Source organism: Mytilus trossulus, chromosome 14 (genome assembly GCF_036588685.1).
Source record: "Mytilus trossulus isolate FHL-02 chromosome 14, PNRI_Mtr1.1.1.hap1, whole genome shotgun sequence".
Lineage (NCBI taxonomy): Eukaryota > Metazoa > Mollusca > Bivalvia > Mytilida > Mytilidae > Mytilus > Mytilus trossulus.
In genome coordinates this window covers 41687319-41699385 of record NC_086386.1, presented here as the reverse complement: position 1 = coordinate 41699385, position 12067 = coordinate 41687319, and the positions used below count along the sequence as shown (strand labels likewise).

The 12067-nt window shown below is 31.2% G+C and overlaps 1 protein-coding gene across 1 annotated transcript; it reads left to right on the top strand.

Moving 5' to 3' along the window:
* Positions 1 to 4450: 4450 nt before the first annotated feature.
* Positions 4451 to 11807, top strand: LOC134697772 (5-hydroxytryptamine receptor 7-like). Its single transcript, XM_063560059.1, has 2 exons — positions 4451 to 4557; positions 10455 to 11807. Exons 1-2 carry the CDS (start codon positions 4507 to 4509, stop codon positions 11805 to 11807), a joined length of 1404 nt encoding a protein of 467 aa, XP_063416129.1. The 5' UTR covers positions 4451 to 4506.
* The last annotated feature ends 260 nt before the right edge of the window (positions 11808 to 12067 follow it).

Genomic DNA, 12067 nt, shown 5'->3' with positions numbered 1-12067 from the left:
ATTGAAATATCTTCCAATTTTTTAAGGACAAAATAAACCCTAGATAGTATTTACAAACAATGTATTACATCATAAATGATAATTGACATATATATTCATCAAGCACAAGTGCTGCATGTTGACCAAAATGACATAACATCTAGTTTTTGAATTAAAACTTGCTGTTACAAAATATTAGAAATTATAATAAATTAAGGAATGGGTCTCCGCCATGCAAAGTTCTGATTCCTATCACGGATTTTGCTATACTTTTTGGACTTTTTGGATTATAGCTCTTCATCTTTTATATAAGCCTTGGATTTCAAAAATTTGGGCCACGAGCATCACTGAAGAGACATGTATTTTCAAAATGCGCATCTGGTGCAAGAAAAGTGGTACTGTTAATTTTTTGTTTAGACAATTGTTAATTTCTGAATGTCGGGTTCGCATATTACTGTTTTGTCGGTATTTCTCTAACTATAAATCAGAATATGTTAAATGAGACCAGTTTAAAGTATTATTTCATATCGGTTAAGAATAAGATTCTCTTATTTGATAATAAGGAACAACATAAAATTCTTTATTCTTACGTAAAGAAAATCCATTGGTCAGAATTGGCTCAGCCATTATCACTGTCTTAGTCAATACCACTGTCCTGTTAGCAGATTATATATCACAAATTTGACCAGTTCTTCGATAAATATTTTATAAATGTAACATTTATTGCTTATCACAAGTTTAACAAACAAAAAATATTGTATAGCGGTTTAAACATTAGTAAAGGTATAAACAGGAACAAACAAAGAAGTTGTAAAACATAAAAAAAAATAAAAAAAATACTCACATGGCAAGTGCCTTTTACAATAAATATTAAGGTACAATAATTGCATGAAAAATGCAGTGTTGACATGGGAATGGGTATGTACAATAAACATGTTTTATGTATTTATTGTTAATAACCATTTCCAGTCAATGAGGAGTAATTTGATAAAGCTCCTGTTTACCAAGTGAGAAATAGGACAGTTGATGTGTTTGAGCTTTTGACCTCGGAGTTCATCATTTTAGGAATTTTACTTTTTACTAACATTTTTTGATTGGTTTTACATGATAAGAAAGGTATGGCGAATTTGTTCGACCGAAATCCGCAAATACATTGTTAATCGCTATACGGAGTCTTACATTAAGAAAAGTATTTTCAGTTTTGTTGAGAATGTACCATCTAATCTTATTTGTTTTGGACATTCTAAAAGGAGGCGAGTCACATCCTTTGCAGCAAAGGAGTAGGTCCGGTAAGACCCCTTTTTGGCCCCAAAATATAAGTTTTACAAAATTGTTAAAATGTAAACCTTAAATTATTTATTGGACAGTTGAATGCTTCTGCTACATAAATATGGGCTGTTTTTGACAATACAATGCACATATATCGGGTTGTAGCACCATTAAGTCATGCTAAATTACTGAAATCATCAAAATTCCATCATTTTAGTTAAATTTTAGACGATTTCCGTGTAAAACGAAAGTGGCCGCATTCGTGTTCATCCTTAATATTGAAATGTAAGTTGTATTTTATGATAATACATAACATATATAAAGGTTGTGGATGAACACGGATGCAGCCACTTTAATTTTTGACAAAACCATCTGAAAATTGACGTTTTTTGGCACAATTTGAGAGATTTTGCATAATTGAGCTTGAATCGGATCGTTTTTAATGACTAAATCAGTTAAAATCTTTCACAAAAACTAATTAAATCAAGTGAAATAGACACTTAAGTGTTGAAAAAGTGGTCAAAATCTTTCGTCAGATGAAACTGAAATTTCAGGCCAAAATGAGTCCTTACCGGACCTACTCCTTTATATTCTGTGATCTGTAGTTTATTATTGTTTGACTACCGGATTTGACCTAATTTGAATACGAAAGTATGTTTTGGAACGCCTAATATGTTCTCAGTTAATTACCTCCACACATGATTCTGTTATCATTAGAGATCTACAAATAAAGAGGTATGGTATGAATGCCAAAGTTCAAAAAGAGTGGGTGTAAGAAATTATAAGCAACCGTACGGCCTTCAACAATAAAAAAAACCAATATCATAGGGTCGATTATAAAAGACCCCGACATAAAAAATATGCAAAAACATCAAGAGAAATATAAGGGCTCAATTGATAACAAAACAGTTTGCGAAAAACAAAATATGATAAACAAAAAACAACGACAACCAATGAACTACAGGCTCCTCAGTTGAGACAGGCACATAAAGAACGTGCCTGGTTAAACATATTTTTAGTACAACCCAAGCAATCTTACCCCAACCTTGGACAGTGGTGTAACAGTAAAATATAAAAACAAACTATACCATCTAACAAAAATACAACATCGACGTGGATGGATAATTATACCTCCCAAGTACTAACAGATCTGAGAGTACTCGCAGTTATTGACAGCAAGTACAAAGCACATAACAACTCATGAAAATAATCATGTATCTAAGACTTACATTTTAGTGATCAGTACACATTCGACATCAAGTATATTTAAGTGTAAAATCGTACTTACAGTCAGAGAAAAAACATGACCTCGTGCAATGCCAAACCATAAGTATCGACAGATTGTAGTTTCGTGTAAGTATATCTGAGTATTTTTTTGTTTTGTTTTAATTTATTTGTGATAAAACAAACAAACATAATATTCAAAGATTTAATATTGAACATTCAATTTGTTGTGGATATAGGATCTACTCACCCTTCCGGAGCGACTGAGGTCACCCCCAGTGTTTGCTGGGGTCCGTGTTGCTTATTCTTTATATGCTTTGTCATGTGTAATATTAGTTGTCTGTTCGTCTTTTTAATTTCTAGCCATGGCGTTGTCAGTTTATTTTCGATTTACGAGTTTGACTATGCATCTGGTATCTTTCGTCCCTCTGTTAAACCTCTAGAATCAGTTAATTTGAAGGTTGGTGAAGTTTACTAGGATTGCAATAAATGGGTGGGCTCGTTTACACCATCACTATAAAATTAAGGATTTGCTATTCCATAAAAAGGTCACTTGTCCAAATTTAAACACACAGTTTCCAGCATGGTTTATTTTCAAAAGTCATTTGTTATACATGCAACATGTACAATGTTAACTAATGTTCAGTTAGTCATGTTAATTGATAAATTGAATACAAACATTCTGGCAAATATCGCGGAATATAAGCTCAAGCTTCTCTAATGGAACCATGCTTCGGTACACAATACCCTTCAGTAAATACAAGGGTTGGTGACCTTCGTGTTGCTCTATGACTAACTATAGTTTTCTATTGTTTAATTGATATACTATAAAATATATAACAAACACCTTCACATGCAAACAAATATATTTTACCCGTACATTTATGGCATTTGAAGGTATATCATTAGTTGATAAACATGTTATACCATCAATATATATAAAGTGCATAAACATCTTTATTGTATCTTGTTGTTTTTCAGATAATGTCATGTTTGCAGTTTTGTTTATCTTTCGCGATAAACAGTATCCTATCCGAACATGTCGACACTATTTGATTTAAAGCAATGAAAAGTCTCACTGCTCACGTTTCGTTCTTAGACAAGTAGGAGAAAATTGATTTAAAGTTATCTTAATTAATAGAAAATCAAGATAAAGAAGGATAAAAGTGACAACTGATCATTTATCCGCTATTAAGACTGTAATGAAATCGATTGATTCACCTGACAAATGTTGATCATGTAACATCTAATAGATAACACCTTATTCGCAAATTCTGAAGTCTAATTAATTAAACGCATAAAAGAAATATAGATGCTATTGATTAATATTCATCGTTGAGATCATTTTCAATTTTGATTCTGACGTTGTCAGTCAAATCATATTTTAATATTCGATAGAGTCACGTGGAATAGACTTCACGTTCGCTACAATTTTTAATTCCTATTAAGGGTTAAAATGCATGTACACTGTAAGGATTGTTTTTAGAATTGACGTTGAATGGAACATTATAGGATAAAAAGTGTCATTTTTCGATATTGTGACAAATAAATATAATACTTTTGTCATACATGTCTATTGATAGAAAAGGATAAAAAAATAATCATTCCAGTATTTCAGATTATATTCTCTAAACTGTCGATATAAGATACATCATATGGATGGAATAGCGTTAGATGATAAATGTACAGAGATTTAATTATAGAGATGTAGTTCCAACTGAATTTATTCACGAAGAAAATTGGCGAATCTTCGTTGACAATTGTTTGAGACTAATTAACGACAAAAGCGAAACTCTTATTTGGTTGTAAGAAATAGTGGCTATGAACTGCACACACAATGACACCGTTCCAACAGACAACGGTGTTACATTTGCACAGTTTCTAGTATGGACTATGGCGTTAATGTCTGTGATGACATGTGTGACAAATATTTTGGTTGTTGCCACCATTCTAGGAACCAAATCATTGCGAACTTTATCGTCCGTCTTTCTACTCAATCTTGCTTTCTGTGATTTTGCGATTGGCCTTGTTATAATGCCGTTAATGGTGAACAATCTACAGAATGATCGTTTGACATTAGACGAGGTATTTATCTTTATATAGTTTCCGAATATACATTATAATTATACTTTTTTCAAATGTGTTTTTTTTTTGTTTTTTTTTTGTTTTTTTTTTTGTTTTTTCAATTTGATTAAATTGTTACGTTTTGGTAAATCCATGGATTCTTTTCACATGAAATCTTTCGAGCATGTTGATCGTAAGCTTGAAATCTTGATGACTTGCACGAGCATTTTTTTTTAGTGTATGAAATGAATCACTGTATGTCAAGTCTCTTTTATTGTTCATTTATCATTTCATAAATCATTTTAATTGATAAATGTACTAAAATCTAAAATATCAGATGACAGAGGACCACACTTTCAGAAGTTTCGTGATGTTGGAATACAAATTCCGTCCTTACTTTAAAATCATTGAATTTCATAGTCTTTAAAAAAAGTAAAATCACAAAAATACTATAATAAAACACATCAAACAAATCGACAACAACTGTCAAATTTCTTACTTGATACATGCATTTCCAAATGTATAAAATGATGGATTGAACCTGGTTATATTATGCTAAACATCCCACTTTTATAAAAGCCGCATTAAATTCTGTTATATTTACAACGATGCACGAACAAAACAGACATAATTGGTAAAATAGTCATAATTGAACTTTTCTTATCTGGTATCATACTTTGTTTTTGCTCGATAATGTTTTTAACCTGGAGAAAATCTGGAAATGACTTAGGTAAATTTGAAAGACAAACATATTCCTTAACTTAAATACGATGTAAATTGTGGAAAGACATTTTGTACATTGCTCTAGTTTTGACTTAAATTCAATTTATCATTAAAACTTATAACTAGTGCCATATTTACGTATTCATATTTAAATAGAATGTGCTTAAATGTCCTGCCCCTTGCACGTAATAATTTGATAAATAAGTTTGCAAAAAATTAGAAAATGTATCTTCCTTCTGAATTGCCTTACAAGAATCTGATAAAGCTCCGTTTGATATTCGTATTCAAAAGATCATTTTAGGATTCTCGGATTTAGATGTAACGAAACATGTACATATCATGAAACAAAACAAAAATCGTATCCATAAAATCGTGTGGTCTAATTTTATTGAAATATGACAGTCATGGCCAATGTCTTTCTCTTTGTTAATGATCACCCTTTTATTCGGAATTCAAATATGGTCGCAACAGGTATAGCATTCATAATAAGGATACAACTGTAGGTTGCTGCTTTTATCTCAACGGTCAAGGCAATAAAAACGAAAATGATGAAAGTAAACATGATCATAAGGGGGGAAATATAACTATCCTGTTTCTGTTAACATAAATTGTCGGATATTGCTATGATTCATTATTCTAAACTACCTTTTCCTGAAAGAAAAAGAGTTAAAGCATTTCAAATTATATCACATAGTGAGTTATGCAATTTGTCATATCTTTTGTAATGAATCGATTATAAATTAATTGGAATACTATAAAAGCAAGGTTGGACTGAAAGGAAATTTATCTTCAAAGTGTTCATACTATAACTCCGGACGAATTAATTTGATTAGCTTAATTTATCTGTAAATAATAAAGACAAACTGTGTTAAATTTTTATTGTTCATTGAACCGGTCTGTCTGTCAATTTTTATAGAAACATAATCATCTCATTAATTGTTTTGAATTAATGTGTTAGACACTTGAATAAACTTCAAATGTATTGCAGTTAAACAAAAAAATAATGCAAACATATAAATACCTTAATTTTCAGATGTAGGTTAGAATTGTAGAACATGTATATTTAAAACAAGTTCCTTGTGCTAAATGGACCACATTTGATTACATAAACATAATCACTGTGTACTACATGTACATATATCTATTGATATAGTTACTATAAATATTTCCCGCCAAACCAATTATAAATGACGAAATTATAAGCACGACTAAGATTCTCCTTGACAAATTTTCCCTATATTAACATTTGAAAATAAAACCATGCATTTGTTGACATTTTGAAAAAAAAAAACCTTGATCGACTAGGAAAGTTAGTGTTCTTTCCTTTGGTTGCTTGTTTTCTTGCTCTAAGTTAAAAGTTTCAATGAAGGAAGACAAGAAACAGCTGCGTGTTAGTCTCTAGGTCTTTCTTCACCAATGAAAACTAATCATCACCAAATAGTAAATAGTGTTCAAAGTGTTTTTACGCACCAATCATTCAATCAGTTGAAGAAAATTATAATATTCAAATTTTCAAACGATAAATGACTAACCGTTTGCCCAAATTCTGCATGTTAAAGATCAGTTGAGGTGCAGTGTGGTTTTGTTTTAACTGGTGTAGGATACATGCATTTTTTTTTTGTATAAAAGGCTCGGTTGAGAAGATAAAATATCTAAGCCATGGCGTTTTTTATCTTGAAGAACGCTGATTGGTCACGAATTAGGTTAGCAGTTCTAGAGTATAGACTGATTAATCACTCCTGAAATACGGAAACAAGTTCAAGTGAACAATAAAGTATTTACCTCGTTTTCTATAAATTGATTATGAAGTACTAAAATGACCAAATCACATTCATTAAGTCATTAAAGGTGTTATTGGTGAAAGCGCTTCCATGTTTTTGCATGATGTATATTAGACTGGTGAAATTGTTTCTATTTTCACTTTATAAACAAACCATTATGTCGCTTTATCGGATAGAATTAAACATTAACGTTTGAAAGCAGTGCAAAATGCCGTTTAAACATGATGGACATTAGTAATAAGATCACGTCAACCTTTAATTACCCAAGTATTGTTTATGTATTGATTCAAATGTTTTACTCTCGTTCGGGGAAGATCGGTTGGGTGTAAAGAAACATTGACAAATGTAGTATTAAATCCCATAACACTGTTATCAAAATACATGAATATACATGTATATACGTAGTTGCTGTAACAATGTGTTCATATAAATAAGCAGATTTAGTATGAGTGTCAATGAGACAACTCTCCATCCATGTAACAATTTGTACAAAGTGAAAAAAACAATTGAATTAGTTTATTATAAGGATTTGATTGAAGAAATGAATGTTATATAAAAATAAAATAGTATTATCTCACGTATGCTTGTATCAGAATCGTTCAACTTTTCAAACACTCATTTAGAAGTTTTAACAATTATCACGTACTAATGTGTCAGAGGTCAGTTTTTTTACGAATTACAAATACTAGAAGCCTCTTTCTTCCATGATTTGCATCCTCAATTCATATTCAACCCGCATTTAAATTCTTGCAACATAATTTTATTAGTGAACATGCGCATGCATTCATAGAGTCCTCTTAATACTACTGTTAAGTATAATTTCATACATTTGCTATCAGTATTGTTAGAGCCGAATATTGCAGTTGTGTTATGTTAGAGTGAAATAATTTTTTCGTGGGCTCTCTATTTTATTGTTTCTGTACAATTTTTGTCTGTGTCGTTTGTTTATGTATCATTCTGAAGTCCGAAAAATCGACAATACTGTTGTTTCTTCTTAATTAAATCGGGTTTTTTTTCTTTCTAGTAACTGTTTTGTTATTGTTTCTGTGAAGGGAATATTTCCTATCACGATAGGATAGGGTAATTATATGTACAGCTGAAATATTTCCCTAAAAAGTATTTCAAAAATAATACCGCTTTTTGTTAAGCATGTTAATGATGACATATAAAATTACCGCTACGAAGACGACAGTTGCTACATTTTTGCCGTACCTTAAGTGTTTCTATGATATATGTTTAATGATCTCCTGTTAAATGGTAAAAAAAAATATTCATTAATATATGATCGTAATAAGATCTATCTAATCTATATTTTTTTGTTTCAAAAGATACTCTTTGACTTGTTTGTACTCTGATATATATATAAAAAAGGAGATGATGGTGTATGCCAATGGGACAACTCCCTAAAAAAAAAATGACACAAAAATTATTAATAACTATAGACCACCATACGGTTTTCTTCTATGAGCAATCGCCTATAGCATAGCTATTTACAATAGACCCTAAACTGACAAATGTAAAAACAAATCAAACGACAAAACCAACGCGATTACTTTTTTAACAAAACAATATGCATCTGTCGAATAATTGTGAGGAGTTTCGCTTTATATGAACATAAAAGTTACTTGTTATTTTTAGAGGGGATGTTCCATAAAATTCCCTTAGTATAATTTGCTAATTGGATTTTTTACTAATGTTCAATAATGTTCCGTGTCAAATTGTTGATGATGTACATATTAACTTATTATAGAAAGAAAGGGCTTATATTTAACAAAAATATACACAATATTAATCGGATAGCATATAATAATAGAACGCACATGTGCGTAAACATGTGATTACCGAACAATACCATATGTATCACATACACCGTAAACAAAGGATCTGATTAACAAAAAATAATTAGTAATAGGCTTGTGTTAGTCTTGTATGATTTTAAATTTCATTTTTGGTGTATAATTTCGAGTTTAGGATGGCGTCCATAATCACAAAACTTGTATATATATTAAAAAAAACCGTTATGGGCCAGCTGAAGAACGCCTATGGATGCGAAAGTTTCTCGTCGCATTGAAGACCTATTGGTGACCTTCTGCTGTTGTCTGTTATATGGTCGGGTTATCTCTATGACTCATTCCCCATTTCCATTCTCAATGTTATTGTTTAAGCCTAAGGATTTTCTTATGATTAAATAATAAAAAAAATTGTATTTCTAACAAGCCAAATATCTCCATTCTGTTAGTATTTGTTTATTTTGATAAGAAGCAATGATACAAAGAACATGAAGAACAACATCCTGAATATAGGATTATACAATAATAAAAAAAAAAAAAAAAATTATTGACCAAATGAACAACAAATACAGTAGAGATACATGAAATGTTAAAGTGTTAAAAATGTGCAGCGTATATTAACTTCAATTATTTTCGAAAGGAACATAATTAAATATAACACTGAGCGAGACAAAATAATGTAAGACGTTTTGATACTTTAATGTGAGATACTAGTAGTTTACAAGATACAAAAAAAAACACGTACATCCTCTTTCTCTCTGGCTTTCCTCTGATTCCGTCACTGTCACGTGTCTTTGATCGTGCTCGAAAATGAAACGTGTACAATGTATTTATAGAAGCATTGTCCCACTACAATGTTTTATGTTAATAGCATTAAAATAATTCCGTCAATAAAGTTTATTTTAGTAACGGTTTAATTATAAGAAAACATGATGCAAACACCACACCTGCTGTTGGAATATAAGTCATTTGCAACGTCGCTTATTAGTCATTAACGCGAGGCATGACAAGTGAAAGATTTCAAACCTAGTTTATCCTAAATACCACGTCAAGAAAATGGCCATTGTTATATCATAGTTCATTTCTGTGTGTGTTTCATTTTAATGTTTCGTTTCTTTTGTGTCGTTGTTCTCCTCTTGTATTTGATGCGTTTCTCTCAGTTTTAGTTTGTGATCCCGATTTGTTTTTTCCTCGTTCGATTTATGAGATTTAAACAGCGGTATACTACTGTTACCTTTATTTGTATAAAATAGCTAAAATCGTCATCGTCTGATTCTTAGTACAAATGGGTGAAGATACTAAAGGGTTTATTTCTGATCATTTCTTCTTCAATGGTATGAACAACTATTAAGAATGCACGTTCATTGAAAATGCATGGCCTTAAAAAGTAAAAATATTGTCCTATGTAACATCTTTTATATTTATTCTAAAAAAACAGATGAAAGATTAATGAATATGTTTTCGGCTTCATTAAAGCGCAACTATGATTGATCTTGATGGACGCAAAGAACTGAAAATGACATACTGACCCAGTGAGCTAAATGAAAATGTGGTCAGCGAACGTGGTCATTTGATTTGATAATTTTAAGTAGTCAATAATTATTTTTTTTTGTTTTATTTTCAGGATGTTTGTTACGGATTTGGGATTTTAAACCATTTGCTACAGTCTGCTTCGATATACACAGTGACAGTTATATCAGTGGACCGTTACGTTACAATTATTCATTGTTTGAAACAATCGTCTTGGTCACAGTATAAATATATCTTGGTACTTCTCCTCTTTGTTTGGACAGCCTCGTTTTCAGTTACATTTCCGACACTTTATAAAGATTACGGACACATAACTTATGATTCAGAACGATATGTGTGCGTACCAAACTGGGAAAAGAAAGGGCATATTATACTAATTAATGCGCTTTGTTTGTATATAATACCAATTTTTATCATGGCATTTTGTTATATAAAAATAATAGGAGTTGCAAGAGACCATGCAAGAAAAATTAGTGACATGAGTAGACAAATTAACAAAAATGTATACGACAGAGGGCAAAACAACTCAGGAGTATTTGGAACAGAAATGATAGGTTCGGTTCATAAAATTTCGATGATCAGTTTTCCATTAGGCAAAAGCGTCAAACCAATCAATGATGGTTTTCTTCAAATGTCTCACAGAGTGAGCGAGAGAAGTTTGTCACGATTTGAAAGGGAAGCACGTGCAGCAGTACGCTTAGTAGGTCTAGTTATATCTTTTTTATGTTGCTGGACACCATATTTGGCTATAAACTGTGCCTTAGGATATGGTTATCCGAAAGAATCTATACCGAAATGGCTTTTGGGACTATCTGTTTGGTTATTATTTTTTCATTCTGCATTTAATCCGTTTTTGTATGCAATTATGAGCAAGAGATTTCGATTTGCATTGAAAAGACTTCTATCAAAATGGTTTCGTTCAATGATTCGAGCTGAGCCTGATTTAAATTGTTCTGAGGTAAGATCAAAATGGAACGATACAGAAAATATGTTTAAAACTGTTTCTATGGCGGCTCACGCCAAACGAATGACCAAGCTTAATACTATACACGAGGCTCCCAATAATAAACTCAGTATTACGAATTTAGACAATGATGAGATAAATGTCCATAGGTTGTCAGGAATGTCAAAATGGAAATCAACAACAACTCCTCAGACAGACTTGTATCTTTCTGTTCCACAAAAGTCATTCACAAATGGAAAGGGAGCATTACGTATTGAAACGATCAAGTGTGATAACAATGGCGATGAGACAATATCCTCCAGGATAATCAAAGTCCATGAATGCAGTACGCAAGAATTAGCAGACGCAAACAATGCCTCTAGTAATATAGGCATTGAATCAACATCTGCAAGAATCATTCGTGTCAGTGAATGTAGCAATCAGGAATCGTCTAAACCTTCGGATAGTACAAAAATAAGAATTTGCGTAGATTTTACACCTTGAGGGTTTAATACAGTAATGTATTCTATATAATACACATATAATAAAATGTTTGTAAATATTGCTCGTATAATTATATGAAACTTTTATTTTTGTAAAATAAGAAATACATAATTTGAAACAAAGATGACTTAAAGTTATTTTTTGGTTCAATCTAGTCTAAAAAAGGAAACAAAGCTTTAAAAAAAATTAAGTGCATGTTTCGTTTTGTTAATGTCTCAAATGTATAACGCATAGAAATGAAGAAAACATTTCCACGACAG